The 25,037-nt window shown below is 38.2% G+C and overlaps 1 protein-coding gene across 2 annotated transcripts in view; it reads left to right on the plus strand.

The window, feature by feature from the left end:
• Nucleotides 1-25,037, plus strand: part of LOC139122124 (SH2 domain-containing adapter protein F-like) — a 98,794-nt gene that overhangs the window by 24,439 nt on the left and 49,318 nt on the right. For both annotated transcript variants that reach the window (XM_070687523.1, XM_070687524.1), the window contains exon 3: nt 14,337-14,858. In XM_070687523.1, coding sequence (XP_070543624.1) covers nt 14,337-14,858 — 522 coding nt within the window. The remainder of the gene's footprint in view (nt 1-14,336; nt 14,859-25,037) is intronic.

Here is a 25,037-nt window from a genome sequence, read left to right on the forward strand (position 1 = left end):
ATTGTCTGCATCATATTGTTGTTTTTGATGGCATCCAGAATTCCTAGCTCAAGGCGGTGAGCCACACAGTGGATGGCAACAATATAATCACGGCCCTGTTGTAGCCTTGTCCGCACACTGTCATGGGTACCAAGGTTGACAGATGCACCATCAGACCCTGCAGCCACCAACTTATCCAACCAGTTTTCACCTGCAAAACTGAAAATTTCAATGACAACAGATTAAACCAATGGCCATGAGATGAAATACCGTAACCATTATTTAGTGTCACTATATTAGCAGTCTGAGCCACAAAATTATCAAATAAGCACTATTGTTACAACACCTACATTTTGATATTTTATTATTATTATTATTTACAATTGGAGAGTCATTGTTTACCTTTGCATTGCTCGGCCTATGGCATCAAATACACCATCTGCATGGGCGTGTTGCAAGTCTTCTAGTCCTACTAGTATATCCCGTGGATAGCCCTTGTCCAGAATACGACAGTACACCAACTCAACTTCAGATATGGAACTGTCTGTTGCCCCATCAAACACAATTGATAACACTTTGCTCTCACTTACTGCCTGTTGCAATGGCTCTTTCACAGACTCTGCAATATATGTTGCAAATCTACCAAATTGAACATATTATGAAAAGGTATCAGAGGTAGAATGAAATCTCTTTCAGTTTGTAGTGTTCACAGTTCTCAAATTTAATATTTTTATATGTGAAAGGATCAACTGCTCACTTTTGCATTGTTATTTTGCAAATTATATATGTTTATTTAACTTATTGGGTGGAGTCAACACTTTTGAAATACGAGCAGTTTAGAATTTAAGCAATATTATGATTTTCTCATTTTTAATTTTGTATGACATATGATATTGTGCTCGCTATAATTTTTTTGTATGAACGGGTAGTGCAAAATGCAAAATATAAAGTCAAATAAAACAAGGCAGTATTGCTGAAGGCAATGAGTACTTGGGCCGTGATAGAGTAATTTTGAGGACAATATATACTACTATTCAAATATGGTCTTGAATTTCCTCCTGTCAATTAGGCATTTGATTAACTGGTTATTAAATGAAGCAATGGCATGACAACGGCAAAATATGTCTAGCAACTTTTGTGGAGTTTGAGGCAGGGGTTCTTTATTTATAGTGAAAAATTGCTTAAACTCCTTAAATATTCAAATTACAGCAAATTTCTTTTGTTCTCGATGGTAGATGTCTAATATTTAGATGGGCATATTTAGATTTCTACCCTGTAGTTATCCCTATATACCAAAAATCGGACATCCAGCTCTATTGGCTTGCTCAGAATTAGATATGTGCATAATTAATGAGGTACAATATGTGGTGTCATAAGGTGTCCCATCATACCAAATATGAAAGGTGTAGCACTTGTGGTTACTGAGTTGTGGACAAATATATCTATTTGAGGTCAAAGGTCATTGAGGTCACGTGACATTTTGTCAAAATAATTGTATTGCTAAGTTATTCCCATATACCAAAAATCAGACCTCTAGCTCTATTGGCTCGCTCGCTTGAAAACAATCTCATAAACCTGGCCATATGGGCAACTGTGTATGGGCAGCTGGATACTTGACTTCCCGGAGAAGGCGAGCTGTCACGTTCAAGCTCAGGATTATTTGTCGATCAAATTTCAGTAAATTTACCTTACCTAGATGAAATTTTGTCTATAGGCTGAAATTTTGCCGAATTTTGCCGAAATTGCATCGATTTTTCAGGTTCATATCCGACATTTTTGAGTGCAGACAGAAATAAGCTTTGAGGCAACATGGCTGCGACCCCATGTTGACCCCGGTATCTGCTAAAGTGCGGGTTGCGGGCTGCGGGCTGCGGGTTTTTAGAATTATGGCTAGATTTCTAATATATGTAATATGGCATATAGTATATAAGAAATAAAACCTTTAGAATGTGTCTATTATCAATAATGATGATCAGGTCTATCGTACAGCATCCCTTTTCCTGCGAAGTCCATATTTCACCATCAGGTCAAGATGGTTAAAATTAATGAAACACTACTATATGGTGTATTTTAACGTAATACTGTATATTTGAAGGCTGTTGAAAACATCAATGCTGTAAACTTGATTTTTTGGACTAAAGATGCTATAACAGACCAAACCAAATGGGTGGAAATACGTCATGTTTCTGAAAAAAATCAAAATCTGCTAAACTAAAAGCGGCGATTCCGAGGACCAATTTATTTATTCCGAGCTGCCTGGCCATTACAAATAATTAGGGATCTGAATCACTTTTCTTTCTTGCCATGGATGTGAGTGAGAAATATACGTAATACCAGACTGACAAAAAAAAAATCGCGCCTCGGAAATGTCGCCACTTATCGCCGAATGAAAATTGTTACATTTCTAGTATCAGGCCATAGGAAGTAAATTCTTTGTAATGCATCCATTCACAATTCGGTTCAAGGGCAACTCATACAGAAAATTAAACAATGCCTAGTTAAATGCAATGCATAAGGAAAGATTTGACTTAAAAAAGCGTAGAAGTGATGTGTATTGTAAATGCCGTGTATTTTTCATGAAACCTTTAAAAGAAAAAGACCTACAACAAAGGACTTAGTTTACTTTGCCGTTTCGGTTCAAGCGAGGTCGCGACCTCAGAGAACGACATTCTGCTAACATTTTACGCGAGAATTTCAGTGGGAAAAACACGCCAGTGCGTTGCCTTATTTTCAGGAATCGATCGAATAGGAATATTTTTGGATGAGTTTGTGTTCTGCAGCTCTCAATAATTTATCTCCTAATATCATGAACGTATGACTTGCACCTGCAGTATGATAGTCGCTCCATGCCGATATGCCCCCTTCAAGCATTTGATCCAGCGTGACTTTGAAAAGTTTCCTAGGACAATAATCGTGTTCACCACAATAAAATTATTTGAAACGGCGTTGAAAACAATTTTGAAAATTGTGTTTTTATCGGCGGTTGAACTAATCTGAAGTGTGAGAAGGGCGAAAATGATATCAAAAAACACACATTTTTTCATGCCCGCAACCCGCAGCCCGCAACCCGCAACCCGCAAAATAGCGCATCCGGTTGACCCCTAGCCCTGCGTATGATGCTATGTGCTACAGCTAACACACAGCATTGTACGCAGGGCTAGCGAGAGAGTTGCCGACATGGACGGTTATTTACGAGAAGTGAATAAAAGACTGTCATTTTTGGAAGCGATCGAGTAGCTGAGGTAGGCTGGGATACGACTTGGGCCCAAGAACGCTGAATTTCGGCAGTAATTTGGCTTTTTACGTGAAGTCCCAAAATGGATTTGAAGTCACCGACCCTACGTACGGGTCTTTGCAGGGCTGTGGTGAGCGGGGCGATTAGCTGTAGCGGAACACACAGCATCGTACGCAGGGCTAGTTGACCCCAAGTGAAAATGTGTTCGCGATCAAATCTTCCTATATTTTTTTCAGAATTTTCGACAAAATCATTGCTTCTTAAATCTTTTGTAAAATATAAAATACTAAAATAAAAATGCGATGTGCCATGTCTCCAGATTTCTAAAACATCGTTCGTTGACCGTTCGACGGAATACTCATTTTGCAAACTTGTGACGCAGTTGAAATTCAATACTGACCGCCAAATAATCTTAATGAGACGAGATCATTCTAGACCCCAGTTCTAGACATCCTCCAAATTATCCAACCATTCGCGTTAGAGTTCAGCTCGCTTGCAGTATCATAACATTCTTCGGCCTTCGTTTAGATCGACCCTAATCTCTCCCATTTAGGAAATAAATACACAAGCTACCTCGACAAAACTTCGTGCACCATCCAGGACCAAACGCACTGCAAATCTGTCTTGACGTCATCATCTCCTTACATGGTAATCGGCATACCGTATTTTTTAGCAAAGGAGACACAGAATACGTCGGAGTATTCAGTTTCAAAACGTATTACATTGTGCGATGTTGTCAAAAAAAGGTAATGTTACTGCAGTGGTATAAATTACAAAACACAAAAGTTCAAATCAGTTTATTTTGGACTGGCTTTACCCAACATTTCATATTGTTTCTTATGCCAGATTTGACCACGTACTTACTGGCGACTTACTGGGACATTAGCAGAAAAACCAAAATTGAATAGGCTTGCCTGACGACAGGCCGTGGGTGCGGCTCCGTCTGTCATTTTTTTCTGTTCATCAGCCATCTTTCATGCATCGGGAATGATCTGGAAACACGTGCTGAAGCAGACGATATATTTAGACTGAACATGGACCAAAAGTTCGAAAGGGCATTAAGTCCCACCTTTAAAATGATGCTCAAAGTCAACCAAATTTCAGAATCCCATTCCCAATAAAAATAAGAAAAAACCAATCACTGTCGATCTCAAACATGTGATATGCTAGGGATAATCACACGGGAATACCACACATTGTTATTGATGAGCCCAAGGTAGCCTATGTCTCATATTAATCGTCCGCAGCTTCTTTGCAAAGTTAAAACTTGTTTCGTATATTTGGTGTCACTTTGAGGGCTTGGTTATTATTTTCATACAGTTTTAGTGTTGCGGGACTCTAAAGATTGTGGCAACAATATTCACGTCGTCGTACGTCTACTAACATGATTAATATGTATGAGTCCCAATTGTTGTCAGACTTCGCCATTCGTTGTCAGACTTCGGTTACATCATTACTTGCCATATATGGTTAAATGAATACATAATTTGTCCAGCTAAAGGTCATTTTTCTATGTAAGACACACTATTCAAATCACTCTGATGGCATGCTCACGTCATCACTCACAACGTTGTCTTTCGAGCTGCTTTACTTTTGTGTAGTAAACCCGGAAGTAAGTTCGTGTACAGTTCGTGTACGCGTACGTGGACTGCACCGCGTAATGGTTTCTAGGAAGCAAAACTGCAAGTTTTGGAAACCTTTTCCTGATGCTCACGATGACATAAAATTATTATTATTTGTTGTTTAAGTCGGTGTTCCCAAACTATAAAATCGCCCTCGGGCTTTTGATTTTGTAGGTAATTATTTTTTCACTTGTCCCGTCGGGCAACTGCCATTGGAGGTTCACTTGCCCGAATGCGACTTTCACTTGCCCCGGGCAATCGGACAACCCTTAGTGTCTTTCCCTGACACTATAAATATTCAGATATTATTCGATGCCACCATCGTCACCGTACATCTATAGCGTCTATCGTAAACGTAGCACACCGTCATCATCTGTGACCGACTCGTTTGCCCGGGCTCCCCGCTAATGCATCAGCGACTATCAATACCAACTAAGTTCTCACCTACCAGTATTCAAAAAGAACCTCCACCATCGCCATAAGCTTTCCCCACACAAACAAAACATTACCGTACACATGGTCCCACTTGTAACAACAATGACGACTTTACTCAAAAAGTCGCTTTGTTTAGAAACAAACTACTAGACAGAGAATACAAAAACAACGAAATCACGAATATAACAGAAAAAATAAACCACAGTATTCGTAATACACTAACAAACTGTACAAGTACACGTAAAGAAGCAACAAACAAACTCATCTTCAGTACAACATACAGCCCTTACATAAAAACAAAAGATCTTAACGGAAGTCTTTTGAAACATTGGGCTGAACTTGAGAAGGACTCAACACTAAGGAATCTATTCCCAGAATCACCAATCATTGCTTACAAGAGAAACAAAAACCTAAAAGACACACTAGTCAAAACAAAATTTACAGAAGTAAAGAAACAAAAAACAAACAAACCAGACCATCAAACGGACTCACAACGAGACCCAAACATTGATATTCTTGCCTTGCTATTCGAAGAGAAAGACCACTAAAATACATTAAAATAAATTTTCACAAACACAAACTAAGGAAAGAATCTACATTGCGACTGATGAGAAACCACACTCCGGTTTCGAAACGCAAGCGTCAAAGGGCCACTCTATCAACTTTGTAACACCATAGGCCCGGCTGCGTCTCACCATAAGCTTTCCCCACACAAACAAAACATTACCGTACACACTAATCCAAACTTCCCTACAAATATCCGAGGCGAAACAAACATTTTTATTAACACAAACAATCGGATAAGAATGTAGGAACACATGTTTGAAACGAATCAAACTCGACACAAAAACATTTTGGATAGTTAGGTGGGGAGCCTCTTTCACACTTTTTACATATATTTTCGCTGTATTGTTATGCACTTTCCACCATTATCATTCCTCAAACACGCAACTCAACGACGACAGCACATAATCTGAATGAGCTAAAAAAGGATGGACTTAGCTTTTTAAACTCCTAGGGTAGGAAAATGTAGTCAGGAACTTAATCTATGTCATCAAAAATTTTGTAACATTGCTTTAGTCTCCTTCAGGCCGTCCAGATTTATTTGCTCACGTGTTCACACACGTGGGCATATGTCGCAGCGATGTCTGTCTGTCTGTCTGTCTGTCTGTCTGTCTGTCTGTTGGTCCGATATCTCAAAAACGGCTGATCAGATCAGAATCAAACCTGGTACATAGATTCAGTTAGCAAATGGCAAGAACTGATTAGTTTTTGGTGGGTGTGGCTTGCATACTTTATGCTCATTTGCATAATTAATGATTTCAGAAAAAAATTGATATACATTAAAAACAACAACACACAATTTGATGAGATTTGCTACAAATGTTGATAACACCAAGATGTATCAGCAATGGGAACCATTAAGGGGTGACATGAAAGATAGTTGCTAATTTGCATATTTAACGAACTATCCTAATTAGGGATATATATCTGATTTGACTTGATCAAAATTGACCAAACTTGGTACGTATATTGAAGATACTATGATTTAACATTATTGAAAGTCATTAAGCATTTTAACTTCAGTCAATTCCTAATTTGCATATTCAATGAACTTTGCTAATTAGGGATATATATTTGAATTGCCTGGACCAAAGTAGATGAAACTTGCTGTATACATTAAAGATACTATGATACAACATTATTGAAAGTCATTAAGCAGTTTTACTACAGCCAATTCAAAATTTGCATATTTAATGAACTTTCCTAATTAGGGATATATATCTAAATTAACTGGATTGTAGTTGTTGAAACTTGCTGTATACATCAAAGATACTGTGATATAACATTATTGAAAGTCAAAAGACATTTTTACTTCAGCCAATTCCTAATTTGCATATTAAATGAATTTTCATAATTAGGGATATATCTGAATTGACTTGATCAAAATTGATGAAACTTGCTATGTACATTAAAGACACTATAATACAATATTATTGAAAGTCATTAAGCATTTTCTCTACAGCCAATTCCCAATTTGCATATTTAATGAACTTTCCTAAATAGGGATATATATCTGAACTGACTTGACCAAAGTTGACAAAACTTGCTACATTGTATTGGAGATACTATGATACAACATTATTGAAAATCAATAAGCATTTTAAATTCAGCCAATTCCCAATTTACATATTCAATGAATTTTGCTAATTAGGGATATATATCTGATTTGACTGGACCAAAGTTGATGAAACTTGCTATATACATTAAAGATACTATGATACAACATTATTGAAAGTCATTAAGCATTTTCTCTTCAGCCAATTCCTAATTTGCTTTTTTAATGATATTTTCTAATTAGGGATATATACTGGGATTTACTAGATCAAAGTTGGCAAAACATGCTATGTACATTGATGATTATACCAGGTCAAAACAATATTGAAAGTCATTTCACATTTTCATGTCAGCTAATTTATAATTTGCATATCTAATGAGCTTTCACAGTTTGGCATATATGGCTTGAAGGACTTGGCTAAAGGTAATTACACTTGCTATATAAAGTGGTGGTACAATGACAGCAGTCAAAGAACTTTAATATTTTCATCTCAGCTGTATACTTCATGACCTTTAAGAATTAATCGGTGGTGAATATTGTTCATTATGTTGATCATAATACTTTCAATGAAGTTGCAAACATGTGGCAAAGGTTAAAATTTACACATAACTGCAACATATAATGAAACACGTGAGCATTTACAGTTCATATCTGGTTTTATTTTTTTCTGAGCTGTCTCTCCACATGACTGTTGTTAGTGACTGATCGGTCGGACGGTAGCCTAGTTGATTTCATCACAGACAAGGAGCTTCAATTTCTCTCCACGAGAATAGTTTAAGCATCCAAGGTCGTAGATTTCAGCTTTCAGATTTTTTCCCAACATTTTCTCTCCACAACCGATCGCGCCAGGTCGTGACTGTAAAGTGTTGAATTTACAGGACATTTTTCTCAACGACCGTGACTTTCAGTTATTCAACTTCATTTTCTGTCCACGACCGGTTGAGGTAGTGGCCGTAAAGTGTTAAATTTTTCCCAACATTTTCTCAACGATCAGTCATGAGGTTATGGCTTTCAAGCTTTGACTTTTTTCCCGGTAATTTTTCTCAATGACCGGTCGTGGCTATAAAGTGTTGAATGTAGTCCAAAATTTTCTCAATGATCGGTCATGAGTTTATGGCTTTCAGGCTTTGACTTTTTTTCCCGGTAATTTTTCTCCATGACCGATCGTGAGGTCGTGGCTGTAAGTGTAAAGTGTGGAATTTTTGCCAACATTTGTCTACACGACCGGTCGCAAGGTTGTTGCTTTCAGTAATTTCTCTCAATGGCAGGTCACTAGGGAGCTCCTTTACCGTTTATTTATGAATAATAAGCTGTGTACCTTCCTGTTTATTTATGAATTCATGAATATTTTAAGCGTCCACTAGTTTTACGGACGACATCGTGATCTGTGATTTTCAACCCTTTCCTTATTTTAATGCGTGTGGGACGGCTGTGGTGTTGACTCAATCACTTAATCCGCTGATACGGACAGCGGATTAGCAAGTTGGCAATGTTTTCAGAGCAATTACAGTAGTGTATACACAAGTTGGAGAGGAGATAAGGACTTGTTGGTAATATATAAAGCAGTCAGACGGTGTGGAGTTGAACTCTTTATTTGAAATATCACAGTCAAAATTAATAAAATCAAATAAGGTAAACCGTTGCACAAAAAAACCTCCTCCCCTCCCCAGGGTCCTTTCATCTGTTCCCAGTGGTCTAAGATAAAAGGTTCAAACGATGTGTTCCTGTTCGTGGCATGAATTTTACGGTATTCACAGCAATTATTGATCAAGGGGATTTCCTATAAGCACCTGTTTGTGTTTGTTTAGAGGTCTTTGACCTCAGGCAAACCACTATCAGTCAGCGCAGCAAATCCTACAAGGACTGCCGAGCGATGCGAGTGACCAGAAGACAATAAGGGCGACTGCTGCTGTCATTGCTGCGGTCATTGCCATCCATGTACTCACTTTTAGTTTGTAATACTGTTCAACTGTAACAAATACGGTAGTTACATGAGGCACAGAGAAATTCCCCGTTCAATAACATTCGCACAAATTTTGTTTGTGTGGAGGTAAACCAACGATCGGTAGTACTCTGCGGTGCCACAATGTCACCGATGTTCAGTCCGCACCTCCGGATGCGATGTTTCAACGTTCATATGACATGTTTGAAAAAACAAAAAACATGGATGGCAGAAAGATGCCCTAAATAAAAGTCTACGAAGATGCAGGTTTATGATCAAGATTTGCTCACCATAAAATGAAAAGAAAATGTATTACTCTGTAACTATTTCACTATCAGTATCACGGTAGCAATCTAGGCTACATGGTTTTTTGTTTTATCATAGAACAATTTGGTCTGTGGTATTATTTCTGTTTCACAGTCCACGCTGAGAGCTGGGTACCTAATTTGCATCCATAATGAGGATTTTGCTTCAAACCAACATGCACGCCCAGCGCTCACAAGTGACGGTTGGTCGGTTTTCTCCGTAGTGGGAAAATACAGATTTCTGTTAAAGCGCTCCATAGATTTTCAAGTTGTCCGTTCTATGCGCTCCTAACAAGTGTTATCATAGTCTGGAGGGAAAAAAAATCAACTTCTGTGGAGTAGTTTTTCGTGAATCCCCGATGTTATTTTTGACCGCTGTCAGTGCAAGGTCCCGTTAAAAATTGCGTCGTTTTCATTAACAAGTCTTTGACGACCCCAATTGGGTATTTTCTCCAAGACCAGACCTGCATTACTTTGTGTAACCAATTATTTTTGGTGTTCAAGGTCTAGTTACAGAAAAATCGACGGCAAAACTTTGCTTTGCCACTCCCTATTCATACTTAGATGGCCGCCAGTTTACACGCACGTATGCACTGACCGTGGACATACCACTTCAGTTACAGGGTACGTGGGTATCTGTACGTAATGTTCTTTCATGCACAGTATCACACGTGTCTGTGCAGCGTCTGTGGCTTCGCCGACACACATGCACGGTGTAGTTATTTATACGGCAAAACAACGTCCAGGTTTACACGTCACTTTTAATCGACAATTAACCCTAACAATTTCAAAAGAAATGTATACAGAATCTTTATACACGAGATAATAAACAGTAAACTTCATGAAAGCATTAAACATCTTACCACAGGGTTATCAAATATGTGGAGTTTGCTGAACGCTTGGATGAGGTCCTCGCATAGTTACAAGTGCGTCGTTCGCGTTAACATAGTCCTACACTGTTCCAACTCATATAGAACGCGGGAAAACCAATCATGAATATGTATACAGAGTTTGAATGAGGTTCACAGCCTTTAACCCTTGTTTCTTAGCCAATCAATCTACAGATGCGTATCCCCCTATGTTTACGACGTTGCTATGGACCAGGCCACAATGCTACTGGGAAAATAAATGTCCGTTTCGCTTACTTTATTGCTATAAAACAGCGTTTCCGTTACAATTTCAAAACTTGCGTACGATTTTACGCAACTGAGATTTTGTTTGCGTAAAATGTATTCAAAATGCGTACGGTAGGAATCAGTATCTGAAGTGAGTTGGGCAGTCTTTTCTGTAGAACTGGGGGGTTTCCTGTAATGCGCATGCTCTATTAACAAAAAACAACAATCTGGGGGGCTTCAAGGTGCAGCTGAACGCTGGCCATGCCGTGATGCATGTCCTGTATATGATCGTTGAACAGCCCAATGAGTTCATGTTCAAAGAAAATACCTTCTGACTACGAAATTAGTGTTTTCAAAGGGCCAACAAAAAGCAGATACTGTTCAAAGTCCAGCGGGACCTCTCAAGAATGCAACCCGACAGAGTCTAAATGGTCACCCGTAAACACTTTCCAAATAACATGCAACGTAATGACCATTAACTGTAATGACCATTAACTGTATTGTGTTACCAACAACGTAGACTCGATCGATTCTCAATTTTTTTGCATCTGTAGTGCCATTGTCTGTACAGAACTGATTGACATGACGGTTTGTGATGATGAAATACAATGTTGCATAAAGTGCTTCGGTCTGCTAAAGTCTAAAATGTTGCAATATCATGATAAATGTCACTTGCAAGCAGGTGCATATGTTCTATTTTTGTCCTGCATTGAACCACGTTCAGGCAATTTAGTGCGAGCCAAATACGTCTGTGTCATGGGGCAGCATTTCTTAATGCGTATTAGTTTTACGCAGTCATGATTTTTTTTGCGTATTTCAGAACAATTTTGCGTAAAATACGCAGGATTTTGCATTAACGGAAACACTGATAAAACTGCACAAACAAGGAACCTGGTGGTTCATTACTCTTCAAAATGCTTATACATGATTTTTGTTTGTTTGAAAAGGAACGATTACGGATTAATAGAGCAAGAAATTTCAGGTGATCTGTATCCTACGGTCGGCAGGGCTGCCATGATGCTTCTCAAGGCTACATCTTAAAGAGAGGCTGTCCCTCATTATAATATCATTTGCATGCCTAGAATTTATGCAAATCTGGTACCCAGCTCTCAGCGTGAGTCCGTCTCTTTCGATAGTTAAACTAACGAGCAAATTCCCTTTAAAGTGGCACTCACACTTGGTAACATTTTTAAAGCATATTTTTTTAATGCCAACGGTCGATATTTGACGAGGCGACTACGCGCGGATCGCGAGATATCGATAAAAACATGTCTTCAAAAAAGTAAAAGTTTGAATTCCGGTGGCCCACCTAAATTCAGCTTCCGAACATCGAACGTTCGGCACTGGTATCATTGTCAACTAAGCTATGGAGTACGAGTCTACGCTGACGCTGCTGTACGCCACAGTACCACTGGCGTCGGTGATCGGTCATGGCCTGTGGGAGAAAGCTGAGTCTTACTGACTAGGCGTACAAATGAAAAACAATTTTTGCTGACTCCACCAGAATTTGCAAAGGTGACTAGCACAGTTACGTGCGGTTGATACATAGCGGCCGCCGCGTGATATGCACAGACGCATGCCACGCGCGCATACCACGCGCAGCGTACTGTGTGGCAGACGACAAAATGTAGTCGTCGGAGGCGGCTAATATTTGACATGTAAAGACTGATGTTTATGTGGCATTGGTTAAAAATATAATACAACCGATTTAGAATAATGAAAACGACAAAAACTGAGGAGAAGTTTTTAAAAACCTACCTGAGGTAAAGGCATAATGCTGTATATAAGTCTTTGCAGTGGGAAGTAAATTAATTGCGTCGTTCGAACTTATTGTAGACTCCCTAGAATATCGTCAATTAGCACGACAACAAACCTTCGGGGGATTTCGAGTCAAAATTAGAACGATCGTAAAACCTCGGGATGTGAAAAATACGCTCGGGAAATGACATGTTTTTATCGATATCTCGCGATCCGCGCGCAGTCGCCAAGTCAAATATCGACCGTTGGCATTAAAAAAATGTGTTTTAAAAATGTTACAAAGTGGGAGTGCCTCTTTAAGTTACACTATTTTACAGAAGTTCATTTTGGCATACGTGTGCCCTCTTTATCCATTGTACTGAAGGTTGCATGTCTGTATGTCTGTATATTTGTGGGTATGTATGTGCGGATGTATGTCCGTCACACACAAAGGCTCCCATACCGCCAAAGCTACCATCTCAGTATTTGGTGTACAGGTAGATGCAGGGGTTGAGATGTGAATTTGTTCAAATGAACACATAAGTGTCAAAAATGTGCAAATGAGGTAAGAAAAAGTGAAATCCTGCAAATGTGCAGGAGGCATGCCAGTGAGAAACAGGCCAACTCCACTGATCTTGACTCATTTCCTGTCATTGTATATGAACTGTTACATATTAACAGACCAGCTGAAACCATAGACAGTAGATGGGGGAGACCGTCTATATTACATGTAAACTAAGAGGGGCTTGTTTCTGCTATGCATGTTGCTAAAGTTGACCTCCAGTACCTAAAGTTAGACCTTAATTACTTTTGTCATTCTTGTTTTTCTGGTTTAAATATTTCTTGTTGTTTTTCTGGTTGTACTGTGCAGAAATCATTGTCATAACATCAAAGTAGAATTTTCCTCCACTGAACAGATAGAAACAACATTTATTGTTGATCATTGGTAACCCATTACTGGTATATACCAATTCTGATCAAATTTGAGCGACACCGTATAATTGCAGTATTTTTTAAGTATTTCATCATTTTAAGTAAATATTCTTCTTCTCTGAAACCGCTGGCCGAATTGCTCTCAAATTTAGGTTGGATATTTGCAGGGATGTTACCCTTCTAATTTGTTTAAATTACAACAGAATTGGCAAAATTACTGTTTTGGGGCAATTTTTGTCATTTTTGGTCAAAAAATTGTAAAAAATATTTTTTCTTTAAAATTGTTGGACAGACAGCTTTTTTATTTGGTGTACAGTTGCCCAGGGATGACAATAGTTGGATATGTGGAAATTCTCCAGAAATATGCAAATTTCTGACTGCTATGGCACATTGCTAGGACACAGCGTGTCATCTACAATGCATACTATACCATTGACGGATCGAACACCGATCACTGAAATTCCTCAAAAAAATAAAATGATTTACAAATATTGACATTACTTTCATCTCCAGAGCTAGTGTTAGCCTTTCTTGGTCTTTTGGACCCATAAATCCAACATGGCTGATGTTCTTTTCATAGTCATATTGATCGTGTTTGTCCGAAAACCAATCAAAACATGCAAAGGTTTTTGACAATGCTGACTGAAACCAATTAGACATCGGTAGGGGTTGCGCCTCTGTGCGTTTGTAGCACAGCGCAGTCAATGGTAGAATTGGGTCAGGAAAGAATTCCCAACTTGTGTAAAGATCATTTTTGCAGGCCATGAAAGGGAAAACAGGCGGCGGCAAAACCTGTGTCAGACAGTGATTTGCCGCCAGTGACCAGCTACAATATTGACAGCCCTGAAATAGTAATACAGGGCAAAGTGTGGTTTAGCTAATACTATATTGATACACTCATTTTCATCTTACAGAAATCAGAGAAGCTAAAAAGAAAGAGGCTGAACAGAACATTAAAGATGACAAATGTCTTGTCATGAAGAAGATTCATGTGTATGAGGACCCATATGATCCTGAAATATCGAAACAGTCAACAACTGCTGACGCTGCCCAGCAAGACTGTCTGGCAGATGATAAGAGAAAACTTGAAGGTGGTAGATACATTGGAGATAGTTCCTATGATGTGCCCAAAGGCTGTCTTGTTGCAGAGCACTCTAGATACAGTCAATGTCATGAACTAGATGACAGACCCAAAGATGAATATGATGAACCATGGGACTGGAGAGCCAAGAATAGAATTTCTAAAGCAATCCTTGATAAGAAAACTGAACCTATACTACCTAAAGAAGCTGAACAACCAGAACCATTGAATGGAGATTCAAGTAATGTATGTAATACCAATCAACAAGTAAGGGAAAAAGATGTAAGACCAGTTGATGAGTATGAGATTCCATGGGATTGGAAACCCAAAGATAGATTATCACAGGCTCTTCTAGGTAGGTATTAAGTTCTTGTACATTTTCACTGCACATATGTACCCACCATATTTCACATATCCATGCTGCACTGAAAAAAAACGCCAGTAAATCCTAAGGCAAACATTTAAGGTGGTGCTGCATGTAGCCAACACAGTTTTTAGTCCCCACGGACACCGTCCGGGGGGACTTATAGGTTTGGTCATGTCCGTGCGTCCGTCCGTCCGTCCGTCCGTCTGTTCATGCAGATATCTCAGAGATGCCTAGAGCAATTTTGTTCAAACTTAGTACAAGGATTATTACCTATGCCATACATATGCAGGTCGATTTGTTTTACGATCCGATCCAATATGGCCGTCTGGCGCCCATTTTGTTTCCTGTATTTGATGTCGGTGTGTACGTTCATGCAAATTTCTCAGTGATGCTTGGAGCGATTCCATTCAAATTTGGTACATAGATTACTCTATATGTTATACATATGCACATTGATTTTTGTTTTGATCCGGTCTAAAATGGCTGCCTGGCGGCCATTTTATATCCTATATTTGATGAGTGTGCGTTCGTTCACGTAAATTTCTCAGCGATGCCAGGCGTGATTGCATTGAAAGTTGGTACATATATTAATACCTATCACATATCTATGCATGCCAATTTTTAGCTCTGCTGTCAGCGACACGGAGCTTATCAAGTAGGTTGATTTTCGGTCGTCGTCGTCGTCGTCCGTCAACAATTGCCTTCTCCTCTGAAACCGCAAGTCCGATTGCCTTGAAATTTTATATACAGTTCAATTTGGGTGACCTCACTTAAGTTTGTTCAAATCGTGGTGAAATTTGCATATTTGTATTTTTGGGGCATTTTTTGCTGTTTTTGGTGAAAAAATCTTCTTCTCTGAAACCGCTTGTCCGATTGCTTTGAAATTTGATATGTAGTTTATTTAGGGTGACCTCAGTTAGATTTGTTCAAATTGTCTTGAAATTTGCATATTTGTATTTTTAAGGCAATTTTTGTCGTTTTTGGTAAAAAAATCTTTAAAAATCTTCTTCTTCAAAACTACCAGTCTGATAACTTTGATATTTGGTACATAGGTGCCTAGGGATGATCTATTTCAGATTTGTTCAAATTGTGCAGAAATATGCAAATTTGCATTTTTAAGGCAATTTTTGCTATTTTTGGTTGAAAAATGTGTTTCTCAAAAAGTGCTTGTCTGATAGCTTTGAAATTTGGTGTACAGGTTTCTATAGATGAACTAAGTAATATATATTGAATTTGTGATGAAATCTGTAAATCTGTATTTTTGGGGCAATTTTTGCTATTTTTGGTCAAAAAATGTGTATTTCCAAAATTACTCATCTGATAGCTTTGAAATTTGGTATACAGGCTCCTATAGATGAACTAAATGATATTTATTGAAATTATGATGAAATCTGCAATTTTGAATTTTTGGGGCAATTTTTGCCGTTTTTGGTCAAAAAATGTGTATTTCCAAAACTACTCATCTGATAGCTTTGAAATTTGGTATACAGGTTCCTATAGATAAACTAAATGATATTTATTGAAATTATGATGAAATCTACAATTTTGTATATTTGGGGCAATTTTTGCCATTTTTGGTCAAAAAATGTATTTCTCTAAAAATACTGGTCTGATAGCTTTGAAATTTGGTATACAGGTTCCTATAGATAAATTCAATGATTTTTATTGAAATTATGATGAAATATGCAATTTTGAATTTTTGGGGCAATTTTTGCCATTTTTGGTCAAAAAATGTGTATTTCCAAAACTACTCATCTGATAGCTTTGAAATTTGGTATACAGGTTCCTACAGATGATCTTAATGATATTTATGGAGAAAGTGATGAAATCTACGATTTTGCATATTTTTGGCAATTTTTTCCATTTTTTGTCAAAAAATGTATTTCTTAAATTGTACTGGTCTGATAGCTTTGAAATTCGATATGCAGGTTCCTACAGATGAACTAAATGTAAATGTGATATATTGAAATTATGGTGAAATCTGCAATTTAGTATTTTGGGAGCAATTTTTGCCATTTTTGGTCAAATAGTTTGTTTCTCAAAAACTGCAAGTTGATAGCTTTGATATTTGGTATACAAATTCCAAGGGATTATTTTAATATATGATATATTGATATTATGGTGAAATCTGCAATTTTCATTGGGGGGGCAATTTTTGCCATTTTTGGTCAGAAAATTTCATTCTTTTAAAAAACTGCTTGTCAGATAGCTTCGGTTGACGTGTTCTCAGGGATGATACAATATGATATATTCAAATTTTGATGAAATCTTCAATTGTGTATTTTTGCAGCTATTTTAGCCACTTTTTTCTGGCCACTTGCATTGAGCTATCAAAGATTTCCTCCTTCTTCATCAACATGTGTCAAAAATAGTTATTCTCTACATAAACACAGCGGAGCTATATCGGCCGCTAGGTCGCTTGTTGTAAATGATTTGATCATAAATGGCTGTGTGACGGCCGTTTTCTTTCCTGTATTTGGTATCCATTCACAGGCTCCCCAGGTATGATCCACACACAGTACAATAAATCACCCACAATTCTCTTTGATTTGTACACATGAAGGTTACTTTTCTAAAAACTTTTTCAGTTCTGCATGTAAGCACTAGTGTGCAACATCAGAATAATTGATAAATAATATCTAGTAAAAGTACGTTTAGATATCTCAGTGAAAGTTTCAAAATAACCACTAAACAACCATAAATGTCACATTCTGTAGGTACTACAAATGCCTTGCTTTTTGGGCAGCAAGTTATGACGAACTCAAGGGGTCATTCTCTGAGAAAACTTAGCATGCAAATTTCTTTTGTCACTTCCATTGCAAAAAATCAATATCCTTTTGTTTCATAAAACAGGTGCAACTAGTCTCTCTACTTTCCATCACATTATTCTGTATGGCTGAGGACACAATCTCTGGCAAATTTCACAAAAATGCTATCTCCTCTCTCAATTATGCATAATGTTCCAAATTATTTAAAATGAGAATTGAGAAGAATGGTGTGCATAAAAGTACGTTTTCAAAATTTTGATAAATAGTCTGTGAATTTGTCTACACATGGGAGACATGGTAGACTTCACTCAGGTATCTCCGAGGATACAAATCGCAATGAATTATGGGAAATCTACAGTACTGTGCCACAGGCGTTCCAGGATGAAATTAATATTCATAGGGGCTCATGAATGCAGATATCTGAGATATGCCTGTGCCAATTCTTTTTTGTCCCCACGGACACTGTCTGGGGGAATTATAGATTTGATCATGTCCGTCCGTCCATCTGTGCGTCCGTCTGTCCGTCTGTTCACACAGATATCTCAGAGATGCCTGGAGTGATTTCATTCAAACTTGGTACAAGGATTACTTCATATGTCATACATATGCATGTTGATTTGTTTTGTGATATGATCCAATATGGCCACCATGCGGCCATTTTGTTATGATTTTTTCATGGGACATCTCAACCGATCTTATTCAAAGTTGGTACAAGGACATTGATCTATATCATACATATGCAAGTCAATTTGTTTCACGATATTATCCAATTTGTTTCACGATATTATCCAATATGGCCGCATGGCGGCCATTTTGTTACAATTTTTTCATGTACGGAGCCAGGCATGTCTCAACCGATTTTATTCAAAGTTGGTACAAGGACATTGACCTATGTCATGCATATCCACATTGATTTGCTTTGTCATAGGATCCAATATGGTCTCCGTGCGGCCATTTTGTTTTTAGATTTTTTCATGTACAAAGACCTAACTCAGGCACATCTCAACCGATTATATTCAAAGTTGGTACAAGGATATTGACCTGTATCGTACATATGCACGTCAATTTGTTTCACGATATGATCCAATATGGCCGCATGGTGGCCATTTTGTTACAATTTTTTCATGTCCTTAGCCATAACTCAGACACGTATCATCGGATTTTATTCAAAGTTGGTACAAGGACATTGACCAATGTCATAAATATGCATGTCTATTGGTTTCACAGTCCAATGCAATATAATGGCTGCCTGGTGGCCATTTTGTTACGATTTTTTCATGTACAGAGCTATAACTCAGACATATTTCCACCAGTATCATTCAAAGTTGGCACAAGGACATTGGCCGATGTCATACATATGCACATCAATTTGTTTAACGGCATGTAGCAGTATCATGTCAATTATTGAATTTTCGTAATTAGTCTGATATGTCAAGAAATACTGCATCAAATTTCATGAAACTTGGTAGAGATGTTAAGCTCACATTGCTTTAACAGTGAAAAAGACATTTATCAGTGTCAAGTTAATTAATTTTTAATTGCACATGTAATGAACTTTCCTAATTAGAGTGATATATCCACAAATACTGCGGTAACCCTTTTCCTGCCAAGTCCATATTTCACCATCAGGTCAAGATGATTAAAAATAATGAAACACAACATATTCCATATGGTGTATTTAACATAACATTGAACATTTGAAGGCTGTTCAAAACACAAATACTCTAAATTTGATTTTGTTTTACTAAAGACGCTACAACAGACCAAGCCAAGTGGGTGAAAATACATCATGCAATACCGCTTTTTACTGACTTGGCTAATGGGGAAGTGATGCTGTCTGGCAGGAAAAGGGTTAAGGTTGATTTCAGATTTTGATCTCATAGTGTTGTAAATACAAATCAATGACACTTAGTGGTATCATTTATAGATATAAATTAATTGCTAGTTTGCATTTACATAATGGATTTTTTTTATGGTAAATGTCCAAAGTACTGCATCAAACTTTATGAAATATGGTACCGGTGATAATCTGTCAGTGTTAGGATAGGATGCAAAAATGTTTGGCAGCATCCTGTTGATTAAGTACTTATTGATTCATTTTAATGACCTTTTGTAATTAGTATGGCGGCTTACATTGGTTTTTTATCACAACTGGAAGTTGTGATATAGGGGTAGTTTCAACCGGTGTAAGATGTCGTCCATTTTCCGTAAACGACAAAAAGTCAAAAATTGCTGAACAGACTGCGTTGATATTTGGTACCGATATTCAGACTGGTTCCAAGGTTCCGATTCCGAAAAATGGAGCCAAATGGAGTGGCGGTTAGATAGTTTTGGGAAATTTCTAAACCCCCTTTTAACTAATTGATTTTAGGGGTCTTTCATATATGTAGTTTTGGAATGTACACCAATCCTGCATTGTGGACTGTTTTATGAGTTGTGGAACAGAAACGAAGTTTTGATGAATGTTAGAAATATGCAGGATGGCTGATTCAGAGTATCAGAGATTTTCATGCACTTTTGGTAATAAAATTGATAAAAAACAACATATTTAATGTTTTAGATTTCTCACTTTTGTTATGACCCTTAACATTTATTACCCGACTTGATGACATAACTAGCTGCTGGACCTGTTTACTGGCGCGTTGATTTAAAGACAAAGATCGTTTTATTTTGTGATAAGAACGTGTGATTTCGTAAAACATAGTCTAATAGCCTGGAAATGTAATATTGTTAACCCCACTGACAACTGTGTGGTTTGAAAATGGCCAGAATGCGCTACTACGGAACTTTGTTTTGTGTGTGCATGTGGATCAAAAACGTGTATGGTGTTATCAACCCATTCAGTGAGAGAACAAAGGACACTTAATATACGGGCTTTGATATTGAAATCGAGAACAGAAGACACTACCGTAGGTCAAGACAAAGGTATGGTTAAATTATCATTATTTATATTGGAAAGAAGCTTGGTGACATTTTGTTCGTGTATTGTGCGATAGAGAAGAGTGTGGGGCATGATTGTTGTTATATATATGACGTCACGATAGGATGAGAGCGATAGGTGAGATGGTGGTTGTGACTAGTATGTTGCATCACAGACAGTAATGGTTGCGTTGACTGTAACCATTCTTTCAAAGGGCTGTTTTCAGTGAAATGCTGCATGCTGAATTCTCCTTCTGCAGGCCGCCTCATCAAAATGACATTGATACTATGCAAGAGAAACTTATCATTTTGAGTTTCGGCTTGATAGGAACTGTGGGTGACGTGTAGACAACGTGTACACTTACGTCAAGGTTATACAAAGACTGTGGGACTATTGTTTAATAATGTTTATCACGGCCGATTGAAAGTTCATACACGTACCGGTAGGGTAGAAGGTTTAAGTTGCATTGTGGACATGTACTGTGAAAATGTAGGGGTACAGTATTATACTATCCGTATTTTCTATCCTGGGTCGGTAACACTGCTGGTGGACAGAATTGTCCCCGAGGTTATCGTTCGCCCAGTTAAAGCGATGAAATTCGTTTCTTCGCTTCGATAAAGTGTGAATGTGCGATGTATGATAGTGAGCATGCGTGCGTGAGTGCTTCACGAATTCTACAACGTGTTGAAAGGTCTCAGTCAGAAAAATGTAACAACTTAGCCGGCTATTGAACCACTCTTTTTTGGGAGTGGAGATTTAGCCGACTGGTTCTGTCTCAGGCCTCTTAGCTAGGCGACTGATGCCGTATGTTGTGGGTTCGAATCCGATTGAAAACTATCCGTATTTTCTATCCTGGGTCGGTAACACTGCTGGTGGACAGAATTGTCCCCGAGGTTATCGTTCGCCCAGTTAAAGCGATGAAATTCGTTTCTTCGCTTCGATAAAGTGTGAATGTGCGATGTATGATAGTGAGCATGCGTGCGTGAGTGCTTCACGAATTCTACAACGTGTTGAAAGGTCTCAGTCAGAAAAATGTAACAACTTAGCCGGCTATTGAACCACTCTTTTTTGGGAGTGGAGATTTAGCCGACTGGTTCTGTCTCAGGCCTCTTAGCTAGGCGACTGATGCCGTATGTTGTGGGTTCGAATCCGATTGAAAACTATCCGTATTTTCTATCCTGGGTCGGTAACACTGCTGGTGGACAGAATTGTCCCCGAGGTTATCGTTCGCCCAGTTAAAGCGATGAAATTCGTTTCTTCGCTTCGATAAAGTGTGAATGTGCGATGTATGATAGTGAGCATGCGTGCGTGAGTGCTTCACGAATTCTACAACGTGTTGAAAGGTCTCAGTCAGAAAAATGTAACAACTTAGCCGGCTATTGAACCACTCTTTTTTGGGAGTGGAGATTTAGCCGACTGGTTCTGTCTCAGGCCTCTTAGCTAGGCGACTGATGCCGTATGTTGTGGGTTCGAATCCGATTGAAAACTATCCGTATTTTCTATCCTGGGTCGGTAACACTGCTGGTGGACAGAATTGTCCCCGAGGTTATCGTTCGCCCAGTTAAAGCGATGAAATTCGTTTCTTCGCTTCGATAAAGTGTGAATGTGCGATGTATGATAGTGAGCATGCGTGCGTGAGTGCTTCACGAATTCTACAACGTGTTGAAAGGTCTCAGTCAGAAAAATGTAACAACTTAGCCGGCTATTGAACCACTCTTTTTTGGGAGTGGAGATTTAGCCGACTGGTTCTGTCTCAGGCCTCTTAGCTAGGCGACTGATGCCGTATGTTGTGGGTTCGAATCCGATTGAAAACTATCCGTATTATGTTGAAGTGCTTACGGCGATATGTCGTTGAAATTGAGTGTATGGCCATTCATTCATGTCCATTCATTGTTAGCTGAAAATCGACCCCTATTCGTTGATATTGTTTAAAATAAATTGACAGAATAGAAAAATGTCAGCCAGGTAAGTGCATGGTGCGAATAGCGCGCTAGTATAGCTATAGCGAGCAATAGCACATGGATTTATTTTTGTACATTCATGTTTAGCCCAAAGAGACCCCTATTCGTTTACATTGTCTAAACTAAATTACTAGTTAATAGTTTTGCAAGACGCACCCGGGCAAGTATCGTCTCGATAGGAATCGTGGTTGGCGTCCAGACTAGCGAGCAAAGTTAATAGCTTATGAATCCATTTTCGTAAATCCATGGTTTGGACCTCCAAATAAATTGACAGTTCAGAAAATTGTCAGCTGGGTAAGTTTCTGCTCGATAGGATCCATGGTTGACTTCGAGATGATGTTAATATACTATTGAAATGTTGTTGTACAGTTGTGTAGGTTCGATCGGTTGTAGAAAAACGCCTGAAACCCGACTGTTTTTAACCATGGAGGTTGAAGGAGAGATTGAAACTCGACTTTTTTAAAAGGAAATACCTTGTTAATCTGTACTGTAAAAATAAATTTGATCGTTTCGTATAAACTTTCGTTTTTCTGAGCTGCCACAAGAAGGAACCCAAATTCGTTTGCAGTAATGTCGTTCTTTTACCACCTCTCCGTGAATTTGAACTGCTTGTAAAACTTGGCAACCAGTCTCTGTGTGTGTCACCATTGAAACTGATAGCTGCTGTAAAGATATAAACATACTACATAGTAAATTAGTTTACAGACATCTTGCTGCGTCACCTGCTGTTTTAGTCTGTCTGATGTTGGCGCAAAGTTGTAAAAGTTGACCACTAAAAGGGTAAATTTGAGAGCAAACTGACAAACCTAATTAGGTAGTGTATCAATATCCAGCTGCATCTCATCGTCAAAATCATTGGTACTGTCACTGTAAGTTTGGAAAATGTCACTCAGGCAAGTTTCCACTTGATAGGACACGTGGTTGGCGTCGAGAGTAGCGAGCAAAGTTAGCTTAATATGGATCTGATTTTGTATATCCATAATAAGTTTGGGCTTCCAGATAAATTGAAAGTTCAGGAAATTGTCAGCCGGGCAAGTTTCTGCACGATCTGACGATAGGACAGTTTTTGTTGGTTTCATCTGGTGTAGAAAACGCCTAAAATTTGACTGTTTTGAACAATGCTTTAAACTCGACTGTCATTAAATGGAAGCTATATGATTTATACCGTCTTAATCTGTACTGTAAAAATAAGTTTGATCGTTTTCGTATAAACCGTTGTTGTTCTCAGCCGCAAGAAGGAAACGTTGATGCCAAGGTTATACAAAGTCTGCCCTCCAGGGCTCGCCGGACCATTGTTTCATAATGTTAATCAACGGCCAGCCAATAAAATAGCTCTGTTCTGCTTAGTTACAAATGGCAAAATATTGACGTCTTAGCATTCTATATGTTTTTTCTTCTAATGAAATCATGTCACGATGCCTCCCCAACAGAAAACTATAGCTTTAATAAAATGTTGTAAGGTGTTGAAACAATTTACCCTCCTTCCTACAAAGTTGCAATGTATTGAAACACTTTACTCTCCTTTCTACAAAGTTACAAATTCCCTGCAAACATTGTTCCTTATACTGTGGACGGACCGCGACGTGCTGAATACATCATGGACGTAGTTGTAACGACCATGGAATACACTGACTGAGGCTAGGCTTGGCTTTGCCTCTGTGAGTCCCGCGTACCGGTGGTCGTCCTTTTAGTCCAAGTTTTACCTACTTTGCTTGTATCAAAATTTGGCCTGCAATTACTCAGTTTGATAGTAAAAACCATTATTTCAAAGGAAACTTTCACAAACAGAGTCATCATACAAGGAAAAAGGAGAAAAACTTGAGGTTTTCTGAAAGGTCAAATCTGGGTCATCTTATGTGATGTCATGAGTGAAGACCCCTTAAGTACACAATCATGGTTCAAAAGAAACCACCTAGAGAGGTCCAATAGGTACAATCTTACGGCAGTAGGTAATTACTTGTGCTTTCCAATTTAATGGCATTTAGCTTCACTGTCAGTTTTAAATTAAATTTTATTAACAGTTATGGCAAAGGGAAATTGTCAACAGTAGTTGCAGTAAGCATATCCATTTCAAATCATATTTTAGAGCTGCAATTTTTGCATGGTTACTTAACATCAAAGCAACAATTCAAAAGTAAAACAATTAAAATTATCCATTTGGACTATTTCAAACTGCTTTAACTTTTGCAAGAAATGATGTGATTCTGACTGATTTTAATATTTCTGCAGATTCCTCCAGTTTAATGATATAATAGTGAACATCACCAGACATTTCTTGATCATATCAAAATATCAAATGAAAATGTTCCTGGGCTACAATGTTATCATTATCATTAAAACTATTATTACTCTTAAAAACATTTGGAAATGAATTGAACAATATCATTGTGTCTTGTTTTCAAGGATTTTGGCCTAACCCTTTTTGTCTCAAGAAAAATACTTATGCTGAAGATGCTATGGAGCCTGCTTGATCACAACTATGACACAACACCACAATACTTGTATCTACACTGCCACT

The sequence above is a fragment of the Ptychodera flava genome, chromosome 21, assembly GCF_041260155.1.
Source record: "Ptychodera flava strain L36383 chromosome 21, AS_Pfla_20210202, whole genome shotgun sequence".
In the NCBI taxonomy this organism is placed as follows: domain Eukaryota; kingdom Metazoa; phylum Hemichordata; class Enteropneusta; family Ptychoderidae; genus Ptychodera; species Ptychodera flava.